This window comes from Antennarius striatus, chromosome 5, assembly GCF_040054535.1.
Source record: "Antennarius striatus isolate MH-2024 chromosome 5, ASM4005453v1, whole genome shotgun sequence".
Classification (NCBI taxonomy): domain Eukaryota; kingdom Metazoa; phylum Chordata; class Actinopteri; order Lophiiformes; family Antennariidae; genus Antennarius; species Antennarius striatus.
Window position 1 is genome coordinate 10,605,581 of NC_090780.1, and position 24,948 is coordinate 10,630,528.

General features: G+C 40.0%; 5 protein-coding genes across 12 annotated transcripts; 2 read left to right on the forward strand and 3 right to left on the reverse strand.

Annotated features, from left to right (window-relative positions):
• The first annotated feature begins 749 nt into the window (after positions 1-749).
• Positions 750-4,290, forward strand: tardbpb (TAR DNA binding protein b). 4 transcript variants are annotated; one of them, XM_068315200.1, is made up of 7 exons: positions 750-783; positions 933-1,015; positions 1,216-1,473; positions 1,619-1,782; positions 1,940-2,089; positions 2,196-2,366; positions 2,452-4,083. In XM_068315200.1, exons 3-7 carry the CDS (start codon positions 1,233-1,235, stop codon positions 2,938-2,940), a joined length of 1,215 nt encoding a protein of 404 aa, XP_068171301.1. In that variant the 5' UTR covers positions 750-783; positions 933-1,015; positions 1,216-1,232; the 3' UTR covers positions 2,941-4,083. The 4 variants fall into 4 exon arrangements, 3 of the variants coding, with proteins under 3 accessions (XP_068171301.1, XP_068171300.1, XP_068171302.1); XR_011035406.1 differs by lacking the exon at positions 750-783 and adding an exon at positions 4,151-4,290 and having other exon boundaries at positions 790-1,015; positions 2,452-3,504; XM_068315199.1 differs by lacking the exon at positions 750-783 and having other exon boundaries at positions 790-1,015.
• A 1,320-nt stretch (positions 4,291-5,610) lies between these two features.
• cenps (centromere protein S) lies at positions 5,611-7,471 on the reverse strand. Of its 2 annotated transcripts, XM_068315204.1 has the most exons (6): positions 7,310-7,471; positions 7,016-7,139; positions 6,377-6,410; positions 6,228-6,294; positions 5,853-5,936; positions 5,624-5,751 (listed from the first exon to the last, which is right to left on the reverse strand). In XM_068315204.1, exons 1-5 carry the CDS (start codon positions 7,337-7,339, stop codon positions 5,874-5,876), a joined length of 318 nt encoding a protein of 105 aa, XP_068171305.1. In that variant the 5' UTR covers positions 7,340-7,471; the 3' UTR covers positions 5,624-5,751; positions 5,853-5,873. The 2 variants fall into 2 exon arrangements, with proteins under 2 accessions (XP_068171303.1, XP_068171305.1); XM_068315202.1 differs by lacking the exon at positions 5,853-5,936 and having other exon boundaries at positions 5,611-5,751.
• A 732-nt stretch (positions 7,472-8,203) lies between these two features.
• ndufb2 (NADH:ubiquinone oxidoreductase subunit B2) lies at positions 8,204-12,531 on the reverse strand. Its single transcript, XM_068315706.1, has 4 exons — positions 12,326-12,531; positions 12,014-12,158; positions 9,668-9,743; positions 8,204-8,354 (listed from the first exon to the last, which is right to left on the reverse strand). The coding sequence occupies exons 1-3, from the start codon at positions 12,409-12,411 to the stop codon at positions 9,669-9,671; spliced, it is 306 nt and encodes a 101-aa protein (XP_068171807.1). The 5' UTR covers positions 12,412-12,531; the 3' UTR covers positions 8,204-8,354; position 9,668.
• A 1,387-nt stretch (positions 12,532-13,918) lies between these two features.
• On the forward strand, positions 13,919-15,342 carry LOC137595177 (uncharacterized). The gene is made up of 6 exons (XM_068315077.1): positions 13,919-13,992; positions 14,097-14,159; positions 14,243-14,322; positions 14,868-14,998; positions 15,078-15,144; positions 15,230-15,342. Exons 1-6 carry the CDS (start codon positions 13,919-13,921, stop codon positions 15,322-15,324), a joined length of 510 nt encoding a protein of 169 aa, XP_068171178.1. The 3' UTR covers positions 15,325-15,342.
• Positions 15,343-15,476: 134 nt separating this feature from the next.
• Positions 15,477-23,416, reverse strand: h6pd (hexose-6-phosphate dehydrogenase (glucose 1-dehydrogenase)). Of its 4 annotated transcripts, XM_068315073.1 has the most exons (7): positions 23,335-23,416; positions 22,991-23,240; positions 20,466-20,607; positions 19,296-19,959; positions 19,107-19,224; positions 18,739-19,008; positions 15,477-18,638 (listed from the first exon to the last, which is right to left on the reverse strand). In XM_068315073.1, the coding sequence occupies exons 4-7, from the start codon at positions 19,935-19,937 to the stop codon at positions 17,290-17,292; spliced, it is 2,379 nt and encodes a 792-aa protein (XP_068171174.1). In that variant the 5' UTR covers positions 19,938-19,959; positions 20,466-20,607; positions 22,991-23,240; positions 23,335-23,416; the 3' UTR covers positions 15,477-17,289. The 4 variants fall into 4 exon arrangements, with proteins under 4 accessions (XP_068171174.1, XP_068171175.1, XP_068171176.1 ...); XM_068315074.1 differs by lacking the exon at positions 20,466-20,607; XM_068315075.1 differs by lacking the exons at positions 22,991-23,240; positions 23,335-23,416 and adding an exon at positions 20,771-20,836.
• Positions 23,417-24,948: the final 1,532 nt, after the last annotated feature.

Here is a 24,948-nt window from a genome sequence, read left to right on the forward strand (position 1 = left end):
AGAAGGCCAGCGTGAGTAAGACCATTGATCAAAGCACTAGCTTTGATCTATGAAAGTAGGTCAGAGCACTAGCTCTGATCTTTGACCTGTGCAAGTAGGTATGGGTAAAATTTTGAATTCAGGGGTGTTGCGGGATGTTGCAGTGTTATTTTTATTTTGAAGAAATGCTTCATAACCGTCAGAGAAACCGGAAACATCTTCCAAACAGTTTTTAATTAATAATGTATTTGACTTTGTAACAAATGGTCTCATTTGCATATCAAAGAAAAATCCATTTGCAACGATTGAGGCGCTGGATTGTTACAATTAGCATCTGTGTCAGAAACCGCTGTAACATTTACATTTGACAGCATGATCTCAATCCAGTCACTGCCGGTATGGCTGAAATCGAAACTTGCAGTAAATGTGTTTATTTTTTTAAATCAGCTGAAGTTTTCACTGACTGTCTGCTCAACTTTATGTCCGTTTGACATACAGCTAAGTGGTCTGATGCTGACCGCCATCTTCTAACGGAAGCTGCTGCTGTCGTGGACGTGAGGCCTGATCCACTCCGGTCACAGAGGGGGGGTATAAAGTTATTATCAACAGGGCAGTTCGTTGGCATATATTGGACTGTATACAAAATGTATGTGTTCAATATGATAGTTATAACATGTGCATACACGAACTATTAGACTACTGTTTCTACAATTAAAGAAAATAAAACAAACACGACAAGCGCCATAAAATGAAAGCGTCCATCCTGATGACGTAGTTCCTTTCGGTAGGGATAGTGCCATTTTGGTAGGCCTTAATGGTTTTTGCTTTCACGGCGTGGGGAAATATTATCTGTGTATTTGGGACAAAAGATCTTCTTGAAAGTCTGTTAACCGAGTTGACTGGTGCAAGTAATTGATTTTGTGTGTTTTTTTCTCGGATTCGCTCTACCGCAGGCAGCTTTCATCCCGCGCTAGACGGAGCGTTCGCTCAGTGTTGACGACATTGCACAGTGTCCATTGAACAAAGGAACGCTAAGGTCGGTCAACATCGATAGCAAACTAACATAAATATTGTTAGTGAAATAATTTTAAAGGAACTTTTATAACGTATTTTATAACGTATTTTTAATCTTGGTTTTATGCGCCTTTCACTAGATTAAATAAAACTAAACATTTAAGTCCCGTACAGATCTAGCGAGCGCACTGCTAACATCGGTCTTCTTTCATAAACATTAAGTCTCGTCTTTGTGGAAAATGGCTGAAGTGTACATTCGTGTGGCGGAAGAAGAAAATGAGGAGCCAATGGAGATACCGTCAGAAGACGATGGCACTGTTCTGCTGTCGACAGTGGCAGCTCAGTTTCCCGGGGCATGTGGCCTTCGCTTCAGGAGTCCGGTGTCTCAGTGCATGCGGGGCGTGCGTCTCGTGGAAGGGATCCTCCACGCGCCAGAGAACGGATGGGGGAATATCGTGTATGTAGTCAATTACCCCAAAGGTAAATATGAACTCCTGTCAGTGACAACATCAGCGTCTCTTATCAATGAAATCATACCTAGAAATACTGCAATGATCACAGGCAGTGTGTGATGTGTGACAGGTGAAATTATATATTCAGTCTTGCTTTATTTGTCACTTTCTAGACAACAAAAGGAAAATGGATGAAATTGATGCATCGTCTGCGGTGAAAATGAAGAGGGGTGACATGAAGACATCTGACCTCATCGTGTTGGGTCTTCCTTGGAAAACGACCGAGCAGGACCTCAAAGATTACTTTAGTACATTTGGAGAAGTCATCATGGTTCAGGTGAGATATTAGTATCAGTAACTATGTATTAAATACACAATACTTTGGATTTTTAGCTTTTATGTTTTTTCCTGAAAAACAGACTTCAGATTTTCTTAAAGACCAGTTGTATCTGGTAAAAAGCTAATCTTCTTTTTTTTGTTACTTTTTTTTTTAGGTAAAACGAGATGCCAAGACTGGAAACTCTAAAGGATTTGGTTTTGTGAGGTTCACAGAGTATGAGGCTCAAGAAAAAGTCATCTCCCAGCGTCATATGATTGATGGCAGATGGTGCGACTGCAAGCTCCCAAACTCGAAGGTGAATATGGTAATGTCCTCACACTTTCTATGCTACAGAAATTTTTAAATATTTACATTTTGTTGGTAATTTGTAACCTGAACTATTGCTTTTTTTTTTAAACCTTTGTTTACAGCAAGGACTTGACGAGCCCTTGAGAAGTAGGAAAGTGTTTGTAGGCCGTTGCACTGAGGATATGACCACAGATGACCTACGGCAGTTCTTTATGCAGTACGGAGAAGTGACAGATGTCTTCATCCCCAAGCCTTTTCGCGCTTTTGCTTTTGTCACATTTGCAGATGATCAGGTATTACAATCTAAATATGGATGAAGTACTTTATGGCATAGATGCATGACTGTCCAGGTGACCTTATTTGTGTTTTTCTTCACAGGTTGCCCAGTCCCTTTGTGGGGAGGACCTAATTATCAAAGGTGTCAGCGTTCACATTTCAAATGCTGAGCCCAAGCATGGAAATAGGCAGTTTGATCGTACAGCACGGTTTGGGAATGGTTTCGGAGCTCAAGCATTTGGTAGCAGCCGTAGTGGGTTAGGGAGTAGCTCTAACAGTAGTCTGGCCAATTTTGGTTCTTTCAGTTTGAACCCGGCTATGATGGCAGCTGCTCAGGCTGCTTTGCAGAGTAGTTGGGGGATGATGGGAATGCTGGCTAGCCAGCAGCAGACATCCACCTCAGGCAGCACCCCTAGTGGAACAAGTTCTAGTCGGGACCAGAGTCAGTCTTTTGGTTCAAGCAACAGCAACTACACAAGCTCAGCCAGTCTCGGGTGGGGAACGGGGTCCAACTCCACGACCAGCGGTAGTGGGTTTAACTCAGGTTTTGGGTCCAGTATGGAGTCGAAGTCCTCTGGGTGGGGTATGTAAGTTAAGTGTCTGTATGGTAAGTATTGTGACAAGGATGAGTCTTTTCAAAATTTATTTCTGGTGTTAATGCGTATCTGAAAACTTAACACTTTTGTGGAATACGTTTTGTACATTTGAGAAAAAAAATGCTAAAGACTTAATTTAGTGTTGAATTGTTTGCTAGGATGTCTGACAAAAGTGCTTTTTCTGATGTCTCATTTGTTTGTATCCATTTCAACTGGATTCTCTAATGCATGTATTGTAAAATGTGTTCACCATTTTGAAAATGCATGAATGTTTGCGGTTGAACATTTCCTTACTTTGTCAACAATTTTAAAGGCAATCTTGCATTTGTAAGAATCTGGTTGAAACCTAAATGTTTTAAGTGCAACTTAATTTGAAGTCAAGTTCTTTGGAAAAGCCTTCATTGAAATCTCTTCTGCAGTTCACCTCTCTTCCATTTTCCTCCGAGGAAACTCCTCTTTGGCAGCATTCTTGGGGTGATATCGGTATCATTCTCCCTCTTCCCACCTGTAAATGCTATGCCATCAAAGAACGGCTTCACTCCGCATGTTCTATGAGACGGTGGGTGTTTTCATTTTTATCCACTTTTAAATGGAAAGAACAGCGCAACTGACATTTTAAGAACTGATGAGTGCGATTGAGGATGGCTTGTGGCGAAGAATGAAGCGATGAGTGAGCGAACGGAGACGCGTGAAACGGACTGGTTGTGCGGTGAAAGAGCCCAATTTGACTGCTTTTTGCGTGTGTGAGTGGAAGCTGCAGATGCTACCGGCACCTCTCCTAACATGGACATCATTAATTAGTACATCAAGATTTTTTTTAATCTCTGCAAGCTCCACCTTTACTCTTAAGTATGTTGCTCTAGTGTGGAAATACGACAATGTAGTGGAATGTTGTGATGAATATTTGTACTGCTTATATTATCTGATTTGAATGCTGTATGGTGTGTGCTTTCATGTTTTTGAATTGATCTGTGTGTTCTTGATGTGTGACACCTGCCGAAGACTCTTGGGGACGCGAGTGATAGTGTGAGAACGTGGAGGTGTGTGTCCAATGGTTCCCAGCAGCTCAAGTCGTTTTGAGGTGTTTATAAAACATGTCAAATGAAGGGAGTTGTCTAATAAAGATCATTTGAATAGATGCTTAGTTGATATTACTTGTGTCAATTTGTCGAATAAAAAAACATTAATTCGATTCACATATTTAGGGACCTTGGGCTCTGCTGGTCGAGGTCTCCGTTTGAACCCTGATTGAAGTCCGTTCTGAAGGATGAAGACTGAAGTTCCAACACAATCAGTGTGTGGCCTTTTCAGACAAGACATGGGGTAGTACCTGTCTTTTTTGCTGCTTTTGATGATTTGTCACTGAATTATCTAAGCAATATGACATCATTCAAGGCAATGTTTCCGTAGTTTGGGAATAAGATCTAATGATGCATTACGAAGGCTTGGTTGGAGTTGGTGATAGGGACTTTAAGATGGCCCTTAGTGCACATGACCACTTAGAGTAAAGACACCTGTAAAATCAATTACAATGCATTACTCTGCCATTGTTGGGAGTTTAATGTGGTTCATTTTTGCAGACATTGTCAAATATGTATTCTAATTCTGGTTATTACTGAAGTTGGAGGTAGTGTGCTGAATACTTTTCTCCTGTCATTGTATGAGTGGTGCATTATAAATGTGGACATTATAGCCGATGCATTGGATTCTTTAAGTGTAGTGACTTGTCACTGGAGTCACATGGACAGATGACCTAATAATCTTAGTTCATTTGGAATTTCCCTCTATTACATAACCAACATGTCCTTTGGGATCGTAGTTATCAGATCCTAATTCCCCAGTCAGAGAATCTGTCAACTATCTAACTCAAATTTAGTTTTACATAATGTTCCCATACAAAACTATTTTGTTTTTACACAAATGGAACCAATTGGGGGTGCCCACATCATACATGGGGAGCAGGTTGTTACAATAGGGAACCATGAAGATGGTGTAACAGGAATATTACCAGAAAATGCATTGTTAATAAATTTTTAAGTTTGTATATTTTACCATTTTATCCAAATTGAGGCATTTTCTAAAAGAAATGGTATTTTATTAAGAGAATTACATAAAGTGTTCTACATAAAATGTCCTAAATGTTTGCTAGCAGTGAAATTGTCAGCAAAGCAGGACTAGACTGTTCCTTCATTGTGTGTATGGATGTTTATTGATCTTCATTAGAAGCAAAAAAAAAGGGGGGGTTACAAAGTGAAAGAATGTAATTACCCTGTAATACCACTGCTTTGTTAGGTGACCTTTCAAATGAATGCAGATAATAAAGCTCAGAGCAGAATGAATGAAAGGCTGTACCGTTTATAGCTTTTCAGTCTGACATTCTAAATACAAGCACCTTTGGTTAGGTGTGCAGTACGTTACATACTGTATGTGGCCCAGTAAACACTGGTTTGGGGTCTTAAACTTCTTGGTAACCCTTTAATCAGTACATCCCTCTGGTCCAAGGACTAAGTATAAAGGTTTTGGTCCTATAAACTGGTTTAAATATCTAACAATGGAGTTATCAAATGAAAAATACATAATTACAGAGAAAGATTGAATGGTGATATTTGACACTCATTGTCATGTTTTGTTCAGGATTCATTTATTTTTCTTTAGGATAGAAGGCAGACACTGCACAGCTGCTGGTGTCTTGTCGTTACTCTCTGCTTTCCTCTTCAGTGTCTCTGCTCTTCCTCTTCACAGCAGTCTTCCTTTTGTCTCTCTGCTCCTGGTTCAGTTCCTCGCTTTTATTTTGTATGTAGATGGACTGAAATAAAGGAAAATTAAACATTAAATTTGCTGTCTGATGTAAAATAAATCACCACACTGAAGTGTCAGGATGAAATGTGTCTGAGTGGTCCACATTACCATATTTTATTACATCTCACTTCAAAGAGGTGATGTATTGTAATTGTCAGTGTTTCTCCGTTCATTCGTTTGTCCACCAAATATCTTTGCAACCATTGTAGATAAAGATGAAATAAAAAGCACATTATTCTGGCAGCAAATGGGATGATGCCCTTGACCTTAAGAAAACTAGGTCAAGGTCAAATTTCAACTTTTGTACACTCAGGAACCAGATAAGATAGAAAGACGAGGGAGAGGGCCAGTGAGAGTACGACCAGCGCTTTGATCAGTGACGGTAGGTCAAAGATCAAAGCACCCTGACCTGAATTCAGGGGTGTCGCAGGATGTTGCAGTCTGCATACTTCCTTGTTTTCATTTGGCTCAAAAACAACTCACCAGCGCAGAGCTGCGGCGGGATAGCAGTTTTACATCTTCTGCAGAAACTGTGCTTCTCTTTGCATGACTGAAATCAAAAATCAGAATATAAGATGCAATGTAAAAATAATTGTTCAGGTTGGAGTAAGTAATAAAGTAAAGATTCTTACCGAGCAAAGACCTCCAAGTCCTTAGCGAATATATCTGAAAAGAGTGGGAGCCATATGTTGGCTGGCCGATTTCACATGCAATTATGAAATGAATACGGATACCAATACTTTGTCCACAACTCTGATATTAGAGCTAAGTAAAAGAAACTGCCCCTTATATACTGTACATACATACACTAACAGTACATCACAAGATGAACCAAAGGTTTGTTTACACAATACAAGTCAATTGTCTTGGACATCAATCTAAGACATTTGATGTAAACATAAATCTTCAACATTGTTGGTTGGCTCAAAATGTTCAAGTTCCGATAAAACTAGTCAGTATTTTCCAATGGCTGTGCCTGCTGATTGGTTTTGTTTTTCAGTAAGAAGAAAAAGTGGTGACAAGAACAAGACTTGTGAGCCTTTAAAATTGTTCTTGTTGATTATTTAAACCAAAGGAGAAATGTCTTCCCAGTAAACCCAATGTAAAACTGGGAGTTCTTGCGTTGATCAATTTTGTATAACTGAATTTTTCTCTCGGACATTGATTCAGATTATATTCTTTAACTGAAGGCATACGCTAAATACTCATCTGATGAATTCTGTTGTGTGAACAAAGTTCTGGTGAGCCCACTACTTCTGTTCCATGCCCACCACACTGTCTGACTGTCGTCTCGGCGATCGCAGCTATGACTTGTCGGCTGAACTCCCTCCGGTGGTCCTCTCCGACCTTCCGACACATGCGACCCACGGCGAAGTGGACCGCCGCCTTCAGCCTCTGGACAGTCACACCAGATGAGACGGCTCAGTGTGGCGCTACAAACACCTCCCCGGAAATGTTCATCTGTTGCGTTTAATGCCCGTTTACTGCTGTAGCCAACGTCACTAGACACCTGGCTAATATTAGCTAAATCTAACGAGCTGCCACCAGCTCACAGATGTTCTTACCTGGTGTGTTTCGTCTTCCTCCACAGACATGTTTTTGTGTTCAGAACTAAATCTGGTTCACTACAAGAGCAACTAACAAGCTGTGATGATTATTAGACAGAAGTCATTCGTTGGGACATTTCATTCCGCTGAAGACAACTGCAAAAGAAACTTCGCGGCAGTAGTTCGACAACAAATAAACGTATTGAAGTTAAATTAGAGCACCACGTGTGGTCGGGAGGAGGTACTGCACAATAGGACTTATTTTCCATAACCCTTTAAAAAATCATCAGCTTGGGAAATACTGTATGGAATATCGAGATGTCGCACATTTTTAACGCTTTTAATTTTGTGACAGTGTATTTGAAGTAATCAAGGGAATTTATGAATAGAAGCAAACACACCATTTCTCAGTTCTCAAAGGAGCTCAACTTTATGAACCAATAAATTGACAGATGTATGGTTTTCACAAAAGATTATATGAACGTCATCTCCAGGAGTTCGTTTCACTAACGTCACACATTATAAAGGTCAAGTCTAAAACAGTACAGTAATTTTTGATGTATCTCACCTCAAGTGGAAAAAGCTAATATTGTTAAGTACGTTTTAAAATAGTTCAAATCACAGCTTTGTCAGAGATGCTTATTAAAGAAAAAAGACTTGAATATAAATGCCTGAGAAAGGCAACAGTTGTGATAGGAGAGGGAGAGTGTTGGGTGGTTCATTACTTCAATAATATACAATTGTAGATTGTATCTGGAGATTCTCAGTCACCAGATCATGGTAGAACTCTATTGGATAAAGTCAACTGGACATGTTGGAAAAGTTTGAACTTGTTTTGCCTCTCATCCAAGAAGCTTCTTCGGTTAAAAACTTTTTCGAAAACAAATATCAACTCACAATAAAGGTGATTAATCTTGAAAGTTTTTACCAAAAGAGACTTACAAAAAGACAACAGTTTGACATATTTAAGGATCATTTTATTAGTCTATGTACAACCATGACTTTAAGAATATCCTGAAGATTTCCAAAGACTTGTCCACCAGTTTGACTCTCACACGTTGATCTGTAAATCAAAAAGATAAAATTCACAACAGTCAAAAGAAAATCAGGACATATTGCTTAATAAATAGGCAATTTAGCATAACTGTTTAAAAAGCTTGTTGTCATTGCAGTTGAGCAAGTTTATCAGCAGGACATGCCCTCACCTATTCTTTTTTAAATTCTTAATTTATTGCCAAAACATCTTAATTGGCAAATTCTTCATGCTGGACATATGTGAAAACTGAGGCAAATTTACCTCAATTTTAAAGCTTTTTGAGCCTCTTGTGTATTCAAATAAATAAAATATACTGAACTGCAAAAATCAGTGAGGAATACTAAGTTAAAAGAAAGTGAAATTTAAAGAATTGCAGCAATCAACCCATTAAAGACAAGTGTATCATACTTGATACACTTTGCTTTAATGAATTTGAGACTTCTACATCATAATTTGATATTTTTTCCTGAAAAACCTGAAGTATACAATTATATGCATGCATCTGCATTTTGCATGTAAAAAAAAATCCATAAATTAAAACTGTCAGAGTTATGTTCATAATAATAGCAGTGTGTTTAAAAAAGTGAGTAAACCTCAAAATTCTTCAAATAAATTTTATTTTAATGCACAGAAATGCATTTGGGACACTGTATATTCTATTTAAAAGCAAGAAAAGTGGGAAAAGTATTGAATTTGATATTTTAAAGAAATTCAAGAAATATGTTGAACAAATACTGTACAAGTTTTGACATTTATTTACAAACTCAAAAAGGTACTTTATAAACTAAGATATGTTTGAATATCCAACTTTACGGAGAATCATAAATTAATATTTAGTTGCACAACCACAGTTTGTGATAACTGCTTCACATCTGTGGTGCATGGAGTCGACCAACATCTGGCACTAGTCCACAAGTATTGCAGCCCACAATTCCTCTGCATTTCTTGGTTTTGCCTCATGAACAGCATTTTTTTTATGTCAGCCAACAAGTTTCCTTTTATTTTTTTTAAAAAAAGTTTTTTGAAAAATTTGTCAAATGGTTCCATCAAGACCTTATTTTTTAAAAATTAAACTTTTCTGGCAAATAACAGCTCAGGCTTCAAAGTTAAGTTCAGCAATAAAGCATAGCATTAAAAGTGTAGTCAGTACTGTAATATTTTTCATTTTTAAAAACACAAACCAACATACACTGTTTTTTGGGGAGGCTGGAACAGAACTATGGCTTTTCAATTCATATCAATGATAAAAAGGAAAACTGATTTGATATACATGGAAATTGAGTTTTAAACTTGTAAGTCAACATACCACTTTGCTGTATTTTGACTTTCACAAGACTTACACTATTCTGCATCATCTGGTGGGATTCCAAGCTCCTCATCCGTCCACTCGGAAGGATCAGGAAAGGGAAAGTGACCCTAGTGCAAGGAAAAACATTTAACATTTCAAATTTATATCTGGAGATCATGTGCTTGCACAAAACATCATACGTGTAGTTATACACAACTAGTAATCCACTATAATATACACATACTAGGGAGAACCCATGGAAATTCCACGATAAAACAATATCAGACTTCATATCAAATATGAAAACAAATGTATTTATATTATAAACCAAGCACACCCAACATATTCCAAAATAAACATGGTGACGTAACGACTTTGTGTTGCCAAATCATGGATTGCTCTGGGTGGGCATTGCGAAGCTGCAGATGAATGTTAGCAGGCTAACTGGAGAAAGAAAGCTAACTAATCGTAAGATTTAGAAAGGAGCTAACGTTAAAGGAAAAGCCACCTGTCAAAAGAGCAGGTGGAAAAGAAGTTTTAGAGAAGCTATAGTTGTTAGCTGACTACATTAACAGAATTGCATGTAGTTACTTAAAGACTGTTTTTGTCAGATGCCCGAGGAGCATTTTGGATACTACAGTACTACATCGATTGCCCCGTTCCAAACGGAAACCATAGCTGGACAGACTGTTGGTGCTAACCAGCTAGTTTCACTCAGAAATCTTTGCTATTTTCTGTGTCGTTCCTGCTGTTTGGACTTTCTGCTCAAAAACATGAAAATTGTTGGAACAGTTATGACACTCTAAAATTATTTTAACTGGGAAGTCCATGTATAGTTATTTCTTCTCCTAACATAGGAGATGCCTTACGCCACTGGTCTAAAAGTGACGTCTGTGCGGATTAACGCAAAGACGAATGCGTATGTCTGTTCCGCTTGACAGGTTTCGGTTATCTGACAGGTTACCAGCTTCTACCCCTAAATTAAGCGCCCACAACCACGCCAGTTTTCTGGATTAAAATCAAGGCAGATTATCCTGAGATTGCCCTAAGAGTATCAAAAACCCTGCTTCCATTTCCAGTCTTTGTGAAGCGGGATTTTCTGCAATGACCGCAAAGAAAACCAAACTGCGGAGTAGACCGGACGTCCAGAACACACTTCAGGTGTCATTGTCTTCCATTACCTCTAGATCAGCGGTCCCCAACCACTAATTCTCATTATTGTAATTATTATTTGATTGACTTGTTCACCCTTTCATTGCAAATGATCAGTTTTTCTCCTACGTTGAATTCACTGATTGTGAGTCGCTATATTTCAAAATAAACCTCATCAGTGCAGTCACTTCAATCAAGTTTTTAATATAATTATTTCTTACAATTATTTAGTTTACAGAGATGTTGATAACTTATGATAATTTATGAAAAAAGGTTGTTTATTGTCTGTTGATGTTTGCATTTTACATAAAACCACTGCGGATGATTTGTTATCTATCTATCTATCTATCTATCTATCTATTAGACTACAGCTGTCCTGGCATCATTAACGATTATCGAGCAAATGAAGACCGGTCTGTGAAAATATTGTCTTTAATGAATCGGTCCGTGGCGCAAAAAGGTTGGGGACCACTGCCTTACTACTTATTGTAAGTAAGTAACTTACTACTTATTACTTATTGTTCACGTGATTCGTTCTGGCAGATGCGCCGTGATTGGCTGGGCACTTGATTGGTTGGGCACTTGATTGACAGATAGTGGGTGGAGTTGGTGACAGTGTGACACTTTCAAGTGAGCTTATTAATATATAGGTGGGGTTACATTATATACATATATACAAATAAATTGCATATATAGGCCAGACAGCACTGAGACTATGTTATTTAATTGGTGTGATAAATACTAAAACCTGAACCATATTAAAACAGTATCCAGGCTATGATAAAACAAATTCATACCATATGATCCCATTCAGTCAAATCATTGACTGTACTGTATACATTTAATTTTATCGTCACCATAACATTTGATGTCAACATAACATCTCATTTTCTGTGATTCTTTCATTCATGCCAAGTCAACTGGAAAACTGTGAAGATGTGTCACCTCTCATCCAAGTCTTCTTCATTTCTGAGCAGCTAGTGGGGAGTTCTGGGTATTTAACCTCGTGCAACTGGTTCAGGTCATTGAGTCGTGAGAGATGCTGAAACCCAGTCCTGTGGGTTTCACTATGGCCAATGTGTCGAGTTTGAGTGACAAAGTCCTGAGAGTTTTTAATGTGGTGTTAGCATCTTTGAGAGACCCTGCTGTGTATCTGAGCCCCTATCCCAAGTTTTATTTCATCCACTACCAGCATTGACGTGTTCTGTTCAGTGAAAGTTGAGCTGGAAACTGCACGTTTACTTACAATGACTGCTTCATAATCATGCCAGAGGTGCCAAAGGATCCAAAACCACATGGCACCACTTAAAAGTTCTCCCTGGAACTTCTGGTTCTTCGTTAACTGAGGAAATTGTCTGTACTGAGGTTCGATGTGTGGCTCCCCGCCAGCCCTACAGCACACAAAAAACATAAAAATAAAAATATCAACCTATAAACTCACGTTTCACATTTACAACGTCGTTTCACTTTCAACAATTAATAAACTTGATTATCGATCTTGTTCGTGTGTCAATGCTAACGTAGCAGCTAAACGGCTAGCTGTCTCGATAACACTCACTTCCTTGTGGTTATTCTCAGCGGACCCCGGGCAACGAGCCGGGATCCTGTTCGAAGGACCCCCAGGGCCCTCCCAAAAGAAGACATGATGGCTCAGCTAAACCACAACTGTCTTCTTTTCGGTAATGTGTTCCGAGTTCACCGTCTCGTTTACCCAAGAGTCACCTTCTCCGGTTGTTGATAAACTATGTCCGATCAAAGACGACTGTGATTGGCTGAGGAGGAGGAGGAGGAGGAGGAGCCTTTCTTCTTCACTGGGCTTTATTCGGCGGCTTTTATCCTTACATATTTTTCTACTTCCTCCCTCTGGATTTACCGGACTACTACAGCGTCCATCACCAACAGGCTTTCAGCTGTATAAAAACATATTTTCGTGTCTATTTGCAAACCATTCCACATTCAAAGGCCGTTCTGTTCATTTAAGCACCGTCTCTCTTTTTAAAGACATTTTTAAGGACTGTTGCAAAATATCAAATAGGTGAAGAAGCGTGTACAGGCAGGATGGAACAGGTGGAGGAAAGTGTCAGGTGTGATGTGTGATAGAAGAGTTTCAGCTAAAATGAAAGGAAAGGTGTACAAAACTGTGGTGAGACCAGAGATGTTGTTTGGTCTAGAGACAGTGTCACTGAGGAAAAGACAGGAGACAGAGCTGGAGGTAGCAGAGATGAAGATGCTGAGGTTCTCTTTGGGAGTGACCAGGATGGATAGGATCAGGAATGAGTACATCAGAGGGACAGCACATGTTAGAGGTTTTGGAGATAAAGTCAGAGAGGCCAGACTGAGATGGTTTGGACATGTCCAGAGGAGAGATAGTGAATATATTGGTAGAAGGATGCTGAGTTTTGAACTGCCAGGCAGGAGGCCTAGAGGAAGACCAAAGAGGAGGTTTATGGATGTAGTGAAAGAGGACATGAAGGTAGTTGATGTGAGAGAAGAGGATGCAGAAGACAGGGTTAGATGGAGGCAACTAATTCGCTGTGGCGACCCCTGAAGGGAAAAGCCGAAAGAAAAAGAAGTAGAAGAGAGACAGTTGCAAAATACTTGCTTGTGAGGAAATTGTCAGATCCTTTAAGGAAAAACATTTTTGTCTAACTATGTTGCAGATGTTCCATAAGCTGTTACAGTAAACAACATGTTGCTTGTTTGACTCTGAAATTCTCAAAAGCACGAGTGAAGACATTTTAAGTTGAGTGGGATGTTTAATTAAGGATATACTTTTTGAAACACATACAAAGTAGAAACACTGGAGGGCGTAACAGGGTTATTTCCCCAGCAAGGAATCTATTCTTATCCAGTTCAGACAAAACAAGGGTGTTATCTTTGATTCATCTTTAAAATGAGTAGCAAGCATCTTCAATTCAAACTGTAGTCAGCTTCAGATAACATTTGTCAAAAATGTTACATCATCTTTGAGCTTCAATTGGTGTGCACATGTAAGGCTTTTAGGGCATATAATACTCAACAAGACTTGCAGTGGCTGTGCTTGTGCAGCGTGAAATGCAATCCTTCCTCCTGCTCACATTTGGAACTGCTTCAGTTCTTCAGCTGAACACGCCAAGCTATCAGTGTTATTTCAAGTGAATGTGCAACATTCATGTTCCTCTATATGCTTATCTACTTGGCATATCACGGCAGCAGATGGATACCAAGGAAACAGCGGTTAAAATTGTAAGTACTGTAGTTGTTGTTCTTATAAGTTATTAAAGGATGTGTTTCTGTTCTATTAGCACCCTGCATATTAATCTACATTTTATTGATGTTCCTTTCCTCAGTCAGATAGTGAATGCTGTAGTCATAACACTTGTATTGGTCCCTCAGTTTTACGTCATAGGAAGGTAAGAATGAAAGCAGCTCATGGTTTGTGCATATTCATGTGCAGTAGGTAGAATATATTGATAACGTGTGTTTTATTCAAAAGGTCTAAATCATCAAGATACTGTAAGCAGCCTCTTTTGAACAACCTGTCAGCCTCCATTGCCTTCTCTTTTATAGCTTCAGGTGAATTCCACCACAAGACACAAAGAGATAAGTATACAGCGGACGTAAGCGTACTGCAAGGGTGCATTTCATTAGAGGCATTGAGGATAATGGTTATGTGCTACGGTGGGGGTGGTGATCAAAATATGCCCTCGGTTGGTGCCAACCTAGAAGGGACACTCTGTTGTTGTCCCAGCTACCACACCATTAACAAAAAAATACACCTCCATTGTGATCAGTGCAGATATTTATCATGACACATAATTTTGTTCATGTGAGAGGCTGATGAGAGGATTAGTCAAGGCCGATGATAACATAATATAAAGATTGAACTGCAAATGGTTTTATGTGTATATTAATAAACTTTGTCATATAAATGTATGTAAAATAGCAGGGCTAAAAGTAGATGTTTTCATTTTTGTAAACAGGTTAATAAAAAAATACATCTTGTCCCATCACTGATTTAAAACATATTCACCATTAATGTCACCTAGCATGCAAAAAGATGATGACTAAGTTCTAACAACAAGAAATTGATATGAACATAACTGTGACTGCTTCTACAGGTTTTTCTGTGATATTCACATTAATTGAGCCGATTCCTCAGAGTTTGTGGGCTTCCTATCATTTGTTTGGGCTGCTGTCATGTGGAGAAGGTCTATGTACCACCATCCTGACTCTGACTGCCAAAGATTGTGTAAGAAACAAATGTTCATATTAATAAAGTTGATGGAAAAACTGCAGCAACAGAGTGACCTCAATGTTTATATTTACAGGTGAAAACCACCCCTGAGCTCTACTACATGTCGCTTTTTCAAACAGTTGCTTCTATTCTCAGTACAGGTGACGTATATGTCTTATTCACACTGTATGGAAAGGTTCATGGGGAGAACCTTCAGTTCTGTAACACCTTCTTGTGTGTGTTCAGGTTTCTTTATGGTAAGAGGAGGCCTCTGGTTGACTAAGTTGAACCCTGGGACAGACCTGAGCGGAAACAATGAGAGTCCAGCTGTCCCACATTGACATCCTATCCTCTGCATATTAAGATTTTATGTGCTTTTTATGCCCCCAGCAGCTTGTAACTAAACACCATGTGAAAAAAAGAAAGAAAAAGAAACACGATGAGTTAATCCCGCTTTCTTCGAGCTCACTTCAGACAAATACCACAGCACATATGTTAAAACTGTTTATATTTGTTTATGGATATATTACATTAGTTCATTTGCCAAAAAATTTGCACACAAAATATTTGTAACACAATTATACAAAAAAAGATGTTAAATCTGTATGGCATCATTGGCAAAATACATCGTCATTAAAGCAGGAAATTTCAAATGTTGTGTGTTGAATTGCTGAAACTACATTGGTCATGAAAATTAAAGAGCTGAGAGAATTTCAAAACAAGTAATTTTAACTTCACTGGATAAAGCAAACTTGGAAAAATTGCTTTGGTGATTAACAAAAAACCCAATAAATTTTAAAAAATGAAAGTCATATCCACTAAAGGTAATGAAATGCAAGTGTGTCTAGTTCAGGAATATGTTTTTCACAAGTAAAGTACCAAATACTTTTAGAAAAATTGAAATACCCAAAATATTTTCATAAAATTGATCCAATCACATTTTAGTTTTATGTTATGTTGATCACTCCTTCTAAACAATATTTTAAATTACACAGTGAAATGCAATCCTGCAAAATAAATTCACCTGAGATCTTACAAACATTATAGGTCGTATGTAAAAAAATCTGTTGGCTTTTAAGTACCATATTTTCAAAACATCAAATTGTCACAGTGTTAGGAGTCAGGTACCCTGTTGATTGTAAACAGCATGTAGACATATATGCTTCATATATTTTTACTCACCTCATAATTCGGCTACAAAAAACTAAAAATTCCATTTATGTTTCCCGCTCACCCAAATATAAAATATTTATATGAGGAACATTTCAGCTGTTTCCATCCATTAACATCAAATTACAAATGCTTAGCATTCCTGCTAACGAACTGTCAAAGTTTTTGACTGAACCTGAACTGAGTTATTTCATATTTCAGTTTCGGTGCAATTTCCATTACTGAATGAACACCTTGAAAATCCACAGACTTGTAAATTGACTGAAAGGCTGTTTTTCAAAGGGAGACACTCTGTAAACCACAATGTCTCTTTTCTCTCTTCTTCATTATGTCTTTCCTTCAGCAAATTCATCCCCTGCAGAGAGACAGCTCTAGGGAAGAGTTCAGTTACAGGTTCTCTGCAACTAAACAGTGATTGTTATAACATATTTAGACTGGTGTCCCGTCAAACAATCAACAATGTTTAATCAATGGAAACGTCAAGCACAAATGTTTATCAGAAACTTCAAGCACTCGTCCTTTAACTCTTCATCAGTTTTCTAACATATGATTGCACCGCAACACAAAAACAACTTTGTGAAAATTATCATCATCTGCATTTTATAAAGTGTTCTATATTCACATTACAGCATTTTGGAAATGGCCTGAAGAAAGGCTGAAAACTCTTCAGTACATTCAGCCGGCCAGTAGATGGCAGTGTACCTTTTGAGAGCAACACCACAGAAAATCATCACTTGCCTGCATACAAGAGTTTTTCTATAAAGTGACAAACATGTGGCAAACAAAGGACAACACAACTAATGCATCTCTGCTGGTCCCAGTATTGGTTGAAAAACAGAAATAAAACTGGTCAGTCTGTTTTCCTTGTTATTCTGTCCATGTGCTTGTTTAAGGCTGGAACCGTAACAGCCACGCTGGCCATGGGACTGTCATCTCTATTTTCAGAAGAGTTTTGTTTCACCAGTTTACACACTGTTGGTAATGGTGATGTTTACAAAAGTTCAACTCCGGACCCTTGATGCTTCATTGGGCTACCAAACCCCCACTGTTGTGCAAACAAAGAGCACAGCAAAAGTTTCCTGTTTTATAATAGAACCATCGTGCAAAATGATCACTGAAAGTTAGGAATGAGATTCCTATCCCAGAAGTGCATCGTAGTCTATGTACCAAACAAGCTTGCCATTAGTAGGCTTCACCCCAGTGACCGGCCATTTATCTGGATTGTTCTTCACTCGGCTCATCTGGGTCAGCATGTCATGCTTACCTTTGCCCATCACTAGAAGAGCAACACGTTGAGCTTGGTTTATGGCTTTTAAGGTGAGGCTCATACGTTGGTGAGGCTTGAAGGGGCTCTCAGTGACGGCGACTAAACTCTCACCATGTTCGCTGGCCAGGGAACTACCACTGAACAGAGAAGCTACGTGGCTGTCTTGTCCAACTCCCAGAAGCACAAAGTGGAATCTGGACTGATAAACCAACTTGCTGATTTCTTTCTCATAACGCAGCGCTCCTCCATCCTCATCAACACAAAGACGGTGATTAATCTGCACTGGCATGGGGTGGATGTTGTAATAAGGGATCTTGACATGATACAACAGGTGGTCATGGAGGCTATGAAAATTAGACTCCATTTCAGTCAGAGGCACGCAGCGCTCATCCACCATCCACACATGAGTGTTCCTCCAGGGGAAGGAGAAGTGGTGCTGGGCCAACCTGTGGAACAAAGCGAGGGGGGTGGAGCCTCCAGAAAGGGCCATGTGGAAAACCCCATCTTTATACACCGCTGCCTCCGCAGCCTCCTGCAGATCAACAGCGAGCCTCTCCACCAGCTCCTCAGCCCAAGCTGACACCATTTCATCACTACGAAATTTCCCTTGCATCACTTGAAAACCATTGGGCGACGTGCCACTAACGTGATCGTCATTGATAATCACCACCTCATTGTGGTAGATAATTTCTTTTCCTTTCACATGGACATCCAGTAAATCTCCATTCTCTGCACCCCCAGGGTAAATACGGGGATAAGAGTTGGTAAGGCTGAGGAGCAGCGGTGTCCATAAGCCCCAGGAAGCAAGCAGATTTTCAGTACTAACAAAACTATTCTTGTATCCAGCAAAAATTTGATAGATAAGTTCTGAATAAGCTTCTCTGTATTCTATTGGAGTTTGCACGTAGTATTCTGAAATGGGTAATCCCAAAACGTTGAGATCTGAATGATCTGTTACTTCTTTCCAATCACTGTCCATTGCAGCTGGCTTGAACAAATTCTTACTGACAAGAATTGCTGGATATTTAAGGCTGCCATGGCCAAAGTGGAAAACTATTTGTTTAGGTTTGCAGTGAATGCTGCCTTGGCTCTGAAGGCAAAAAATGTCATTCTTGAAAAGTATGCGTGCATATCCAACTCGCTCATCTAACATCTTCCCTGAGCTCAGAAGAATTGGCACACCTTCATACTGGGGGTCATCAATGTGTGCCAACACAGCTGAAATACAAAAAACAAGCAATGATTTTTTACAATTCCAACAGTAAAAATGACACGGGACATTAAAAATAACATGTTTAAAAATAAAATCCATCACTACCTGCAAATGTGGGTGTGAGAGTCACTTGATCTTTCGTCTGATTGAGCTCCTGTCGAACCTCAGCTTGGTAGGCTTGGTACTGGCCGACCACAGCTTTACTCTTTCCTATAGGCAGGAGGGACCTGATGATCTGCAGCTTGTTTTGTATGACTTCCTCACTGCTGCTCAAATTCAGAGGCAGCCTCATGGTCAACAGTGTCATGATCTCAGTGATGTGGTTCTGTAGCATATCTCTTATCACCCCGTACTGATCGTAGTATTGTATACGACCTTGAGGAGTGACCAGATATTAAAGGGATTCTTGTTACTTGAGTGTTCATTTAGACTTAAGACTTTAGATTTACAGGAGTATTCACATTTGTTATCACCTTTAACATCCAGGGTTTCTTTCAATATAATCTCCACTCTCTCAATGTGATGCTTGTTCCAAATGGGATCCAGTAATTTCTTATTCCCTGCCCTGAAAGGAAGTATCTTTGCAACCACCTTTAGAAAAAGCAACTCTATGAATCAATCATTTCTACTATGGAGCCACATACTATTGAGGATATTCTTACCTGCTTCCCAAGGTAATGATCAATTCTGTACATTTCTTCATCCTTCAAGGAGCTCCCAAGCTGAGATGCAAGTTCCTGGGCACTCCTGAGATCATGTCCAAAAGGTTTCTCTAGTACCACCTTTAACCACGCCCCACCGTTTGGCCTACAGCTACTGTTAATCTTACTGGAGATGTCTGCATATGCAAATGCTGGAACTGAGAGATAGAAGAGTCTCCCTGCCTCAGTTATTTCCTCTTGTTGAAGCTCTTGCTCGATGTGTTTGGCCAAGTCTTGGTAGTCCTTTAGGGTCTTCAGCTGCCTGTACTGTGAGAGGCGCAAGAACTGCTCTTTCAGCAGAGCGCATTGCTCTGGTGATATAGTCTTTGAGCAGGACACAGCCTTCAGTGTCTCAAAGAGGACTGGAGTGGCCTTTTCAGAGGGTAACAGTCCTCCACCGTAAAAAGAAAAGGTGTTTCGACTCCTGACCTGTTTCACATACAGCTCAAAGAAGCCCTGCCACAGGTACTTCTTTGCCAAGTCCCCTGTGCCTCCAACTATCACCACTGAAACATGGCCGGGTCTCTGCACCTCCTCCTTAACCTCGCCATTTCCCACCTGGACACCTAGAGCGACCAGCAACAGGATCACACTCACAAACATCTTCTGGTAACCGTCCAAGCTCCTGTTTCAACACAAAATTAAGAGGCCGTTACAGCAATTGATCCATCAGAACTGATTATGAAAGACTTATCATTTACATCTACGATCAAATTACAAAGAAAAGCAGTCATTTCCTCACAAGAGGTTGAAACAAAGAAGTGCTTGTAAATTGTGTTTGATAACTGATATATCAATCCACAGAGAAAACAGACATTAGATCTATAATAATAGATAATTGTAGACTAATAAACTGTCGATCCAGTAGTGGAGTCTAATAGTCTAACAGTTTAGTTCAGCCTGAAAGGATGCATTCATTAATTTTCTTGAAGAGGAGACAATCAGTAATCGTCTTCAGCCGCTTAACCAAATCTGGGTCATGGGGTACAATGGAGCTTAACTCAGCTGACATCGGGTAGGAGGTGGGGTACACCCTAGATAAGTCGCCAGGGTATCACAGGGCCACACATAGACAAACACCCATTCACTCCCACGATCACACGTATAGACAATTTAGAGTGATCAGTTCACCTAAGCTGCAGGTTTTTGGTGGTGGGAGGAAGCCGGAGAACCCAGGAGTGATCCCACACACACGGACAGAACTAACAAATTCCATACAGAAAAACCCCAGGAGGAATTGAACCTAGGACCTTCTTGCTGTGATGCAGCAGCACTACAAAAAAAAAACCCAGACAAAATATAAAGTTTTCACTTTGTCTTGTAACAATCTTAACAGTTATTGTAAGAAATAACTTAAATTGTCAAATGAAACTTAGAGCCAATAAGGTTAAATAATTTGAGCACTATGAATGTGCTACAATAACAGTATTACTTACACAGATCGCTAAAGACAAACTAGACCAACCAGAAATCATTCAGTGAACTCTTTCCCCAGCTTCACCGTTTCGCCAGGTAGTGATGAACTGCTGTGATATTGTCATAAGATAGTAGTGACGCAGTACTCTAAACTTTGCACTTTGCTCCAGGGCTCCATGTTCCAGTAAAACAGTGCAGCTATTGATGAAATGCTGGGAAAGTGTGACCAAATAATTTTGTCGGGATATGAAATCTTTTACAGAATTTTTAAAATAAATCTACAACAACAACAACAACAAAAAGAATGAAGTGAATACCAAGAAACATTTTAGTGCACAGACTGGAATTTCCATTTTTAAGAGTTACAATAATGAAAATAGATCATATAGTTTTCACCAGTCATTTAAAGCATCATTTCCCCTTTCTTTACTTTTTTCCAAATCATTTCATTTAAAACAATATTACTGTATTCTATTTTTGTCTGTCTAGACTTTCGATATTTAATTTTAATTTAAACATAGATTCTAATTAGGAAGGACATGAGACAATCCACAGAAAGAGTTCAGTTTACATCATGAACTACATACAACATCCACAACTGCCATCACTGACATTATGCTAAATAACAAAACCAAAGTTGGTTGATTGGTTGGTTGTGATGTGAACATTTGATTCTCATCCATAAAGACACGAAATATTGCACTATTTAAACAGAACACCTACATTATAAAACTCACTTTAATGATTTGAGCAACATTTGGAATGCCGGCTTTGCACAATCATGTTGACACAATGACCGTGCAAACATCAAAGGCCACCTCATAGCTACTGACTGTTTCAACCACACGTGGAATTTTAGTTCTGAACTACAGAGACAACTGTGGTTGAATTTAAATTAAAATGAATTTTTATTATTTATGCTAAGATTACGCTGACATATTAAATCTTGTTTCCTGCCCCTTGTTTGATCGCATTCCTCTGCTCTTCTTGTATTCTTCTCCTTCTTAAATTTCTATAACATCTTAAATAGACCATCTCTTTTCAGGTTTTGACACAATTCCAAGGTAATTGATGTCAAGTTTTATCTTAGCATATGATTCCTCCTTAGTCACAAGCAGCTTTCATTTATTATCAGCACAGAAAATATTTATTTACATCAATATTCGTGGTCAAAATTTTCTATTTATCTGCCAAATAAAAATAAAAAGCACACCATAAACAGGGCATCTTGTCTCTTCCTCATTTCACACTAACCATTACATGACTGTAAGTGAACCTTAACACACTGCATACACGGATATTCTTGTCACTAAATTTTATGGTGGTCATAACACAGCGGAGCTTCCTTGTCGAAATTGTTATCATGCGGAGACCCGTGCACCAAGTGCACATCTGCCAGAACATATCATCTGCATGTGCAACAAGTTCTTGTCTAATGACAGAAAAGTTTTGTTCATGAATGCATAAGATAATCTGCAAAGATGTCACAGTCATCAATCAATGACTCAGGTCTCCTGAAACAACTGCAGGGATGATAGAACTATTCCTTCACAAAGAAACAAGCCTCTATTTAAAAAACTGTTTGGAACATTATGCAATGTAGAGTTCAATTACCGGTACTTATAAAAGATGACTGATAGCAGTTCTGAGATGTTTTCCTGAGGTTATGTAGAAAAGTCAGGTTTAACAGACACCGGATGTCTAACTTTGCAGTAAATACAAAAATGTGGTGACTATCTGACAAGCCCCAAACAAAGAAGCCCGATGAGCAAACATTATAATTTACGCGAATGTCGAATAAAAGAAAAGAAAAAAAAGGTACAACATGTGAACATGTGACAGGATGGTGGGATGCTGGTGATGCTATTTATGATCGTCCTGTTTGTAAAATATTGTATACTATATTTGTAGTTATTTGGGGCCTCCTTCCCCAAATCTTGGAGGGGGAGGGGGCACAAACATTGGCATGCTTTCTCTCCCCTTGAAGTTTAACACATAGACAAGATTAAAGCAATGAATTTGCAGCTGGAATCACAACTGGCAAATAAACACATGGAGTGTTTAGCTTATTAAATAAGTCACTGCCTATTGTTAGGATTTAGCTTCAGTATTTGGCTACGAATAATTAAAAGTAAATAAAGAGAGTTTGAGGTTGTACTTCAGTGGTGAGCACAGTGCTTCAGTCCTCTGTTGGATAAAAACACAGGTGGAGTAGAAACACGCACTAAACAGAGTCCTACCTGTGAAGCTCCTGTGATGAAGTTCTCCAGATTTCATCTGAAATAAGTCGGTCACGATCCCCAAATTAATGCGATTGTTAACTTATTTTACTATGAATCTAAAAAGAGTCTCCCTGACATCACAACGTCAGTCGGTTCGATCTCAGCAGCCAGAAAACATCAGAGAAACGTCCCTCATACACCTGCCGGCTGTCAAACGTCGCCTCCTCGCTGCTACAAACGATCACTGTTCCGTTTCCGTTCTGTCAGTCTGGACAGCATCGAGAGAAAGGCTTGTTTCAATAAATAATAACTATACAGGAAAGAAAACACTGCAGAGAAAGTCTAATGACAGCGGTTCTTACCGACAAACCTGCACCGTGGTCGCTTCTCCAGTCGGAACAGACGCTTCCTGTGCAGGTCACGTGACCCGGTCCTCCTGCTGACGTCACTGTGAGAGTACTTTCTGTATTTGTCCGAAAACGTCCCGTTGCCGCTTTAAAGGTTCGTCGTTTAGAACTCCGATCACTAGGCAGATGTGACGAAATGATGGGAATCGCCATGTTAGTAAAACAAAGGATCTTGCTGTAGTTGAGCAGAAGAAGCTTTAGTCACACATTATCAGCAGCGGGACTCTTTACTCTGGTGGCTTTATCCTTGACTGACCGAGTTTGAGGGTGTCTGAGGGGGACTTCTACACATTTAACATGTGTAACTTCATGTCACGTCTATAGATAGTAAACAGTATAAAATTAAGATATTAACAGTATAAAATTAAAATATAAACCATATAAAATTAAATTAAATCCATTCAACCCCGTGCTGACCTCGCCAACCCCCCCCCAACCTTGGCCTGATAGGCGAACTGGAGAGGGTCCATAGCACCCTGCACCCGTGGACGCATGACCAGTCGCTCTAGGGTCTTCATTACGTGGGAGGTAAGAGCGACCGGTCGGTGGTCGTTGAGCTCGGTCGGGCATCCTTTCTTGGGTACAGGGACGATGCAGGAGATCTTCCACAGTAACAGGACCCTCCCCAGCCGCAGACTGAGGTTAAACAATCGCTGCAAGGGGTCCCCCAGTTCCGAAGCACAGGCTCGGAGGGGTCTTGGGGAGACCTTAGCCTTATAGGGTCGGAGCCTCCACAGCGCTGTCGTCACCAGCTCTGCAGTGATGACGGTCTCAGTTGTGGTGGGAGCAGGAAGACGTGGCGAGGTTGGAAGGACAGTGGTTGAGGTGGGGCCATAGACCTTCGCAGTTCTTGGAGTGGGCTTGGGAGAAGTGGCAGGGATGGAAGGAGAGGAAGCACAGGAGGAGGGAGCATCAGTGGAGCGGTTTGAAGGACCGGGAGAGGCCTGCGACGAGGAGCCAGGAGTGGTGGGGGGGAGCTGAACCGATTGAAAAAGCTGTTTAGTTCATTCGCTTGTTCACTATTCCCCTCTACAGTACTGCACCCTTTCTCGTGTCCGGTGATGGTTCTCATCCCATTCCAGACCTCCTGCACCTGGTTGCACGCCAGCTGCTTCTCCAGCTTCCTCCTGTACGCCTCTTTGGCCTCCCTCAGGCAGAGTCTCACTTCCTGCTGGGCCTTCCTCATCTCCTCCTCGTTCTTGCTCCTGAACGCCCGCTTCTTCCTATTGAGGACAGCCTTGACTTCCTTTGTTACCCAGGGTTTGTTGTTGGGGTAACACCTGACTGTCCTGACAGGGGCCACGGTGTCCACGCAGAAGTTCAAGTAATCTGTAAAACACTGAGCTGCCCCCTCAATGTCCTCCCCATGTGAGCCCACAATAACATCCCAGTTGGTGGTCTGGAAGCAGTCCCTCAGCTTCTCTGCTTCCGGGGACCACCTCCTGACCTGCCGTGTTCTTGCTGGCAGCCGTTTCACCAGCGGAATGTAGGTGGGCTGTAGGTACACTAGGTTATGGTCTGATTTACCTAGTGGAGGGAGGGGGGTGGCGGTGTATGCCTCCTTGACAT

Excerpts from the sequence above, each read along its gene's own strand:
- tardbpb (XM_068315200.1), top strand. The coding sequence starts at position 1,233 with ATGGCTGAAGTGTACATTCGTGTGGCGGAAGAAGAAAATGAGGAGCCA. Across the intron at positions 1,783-1,939 it reads GAGAAGTCATCATGGTTCAG|GTAAAACGAGATGCCAAGAC; the intron begins GTGAGATATTAG and ends TTTTTTTTTTAG. Across the intron at positions 2,367-2,451 it reads TCACATTTGCAGATGATCAG|GTTGCCCAGTCCCTTTGTGG; the intron begins GTATTACAATCT and ends TTTTCTTCACAG.
- cenps (XM_068315202.1), bottom strand. The coding sequence starts at position 7,339 with ATGTCTGTGGAGGAAGACGAAACACACCAG. Across the intron at positions 6,411-7,015 it reads GACGACAGTCAGACAGTGTG|ATATATTCGCTAAGGACTTG; the intron begins GTGGGCATGGAA and ends CACTCTTTTCAG. Across the intron at positions 5,752-6,227 it reads CCCGCCGCAGCTCTGCGCTG|TCCATCTACATACAAAATAA; the intron begins GTGAGTTGTTTT and ends CCTTTATTTCAG.
- ndufb2 (XM_068315706.1), bottom strand. The coding sequence starts at position 12,411 with ATGTCTTCTTTTGGGAGGGCCCTGGGGGTCCTTCGAACAGGATCCCGG. Across the intron at positions 12,159-12,325 it reads CTGAGAATAACCACAAGGAA|GGCTGGCGGGGAGCCACACA; the intron begins GTGAGTGTTATC and ends TGTGTGCTGTAG. Across the intron at positions 9,744-12,013 it reads ATGATTATGAAGCAGTCATT|GGTCACTTTCCCTTTCCTGA; the intron begins GTAAGTAAACGT and ends TCCTTGCACTAG.
- LOC137595177 (XM_068315077.1), top strand. The coding sequence starts at position 13,919 with ATGTTCCTCTATATGCTTATCTACTTGGCATATCACGGCAGCAGATGG. Across the intron at positions 13,993-14,096 it reads AGGAAACAGCGGTTAAAATT|TCAGATAGTGAATGCTGTAG; the intron begins GTAAGTACTGTA and ends TCCTTTCCTCAG. Across the intron at positions 14,323-14,867 it reads CTTCTCTTTTATAGCTTCAG|GTTTTTCTGTGATATTCACA; the intron begins GTGAATTCCACC and ends CTGCTTCTACAG.
- h6pd (XM_068315074.1), bottom strand. The coding sequence starts at position 19,937 with ATGTTTGTGAGTGTGATCCTGTTGCTGGTCGCTCTAGGTGTCCAGGTG. Across the intron at positions 19,225-19,295 it reads ATCATTACCTTGGGAAGCAG|GTGGTTGCAAAGATACTTCC; the intron begins GTAAGAATATCC and ends CTTTTTCTAAAG. Across the intron at positions 18,639-18,738 it reads TCTCACACCCACATTTGCAG|CTGTGTTGGCACACATTGAT; the intron begins GTAGTGATGGAT and ends TTTGTATTTCAG.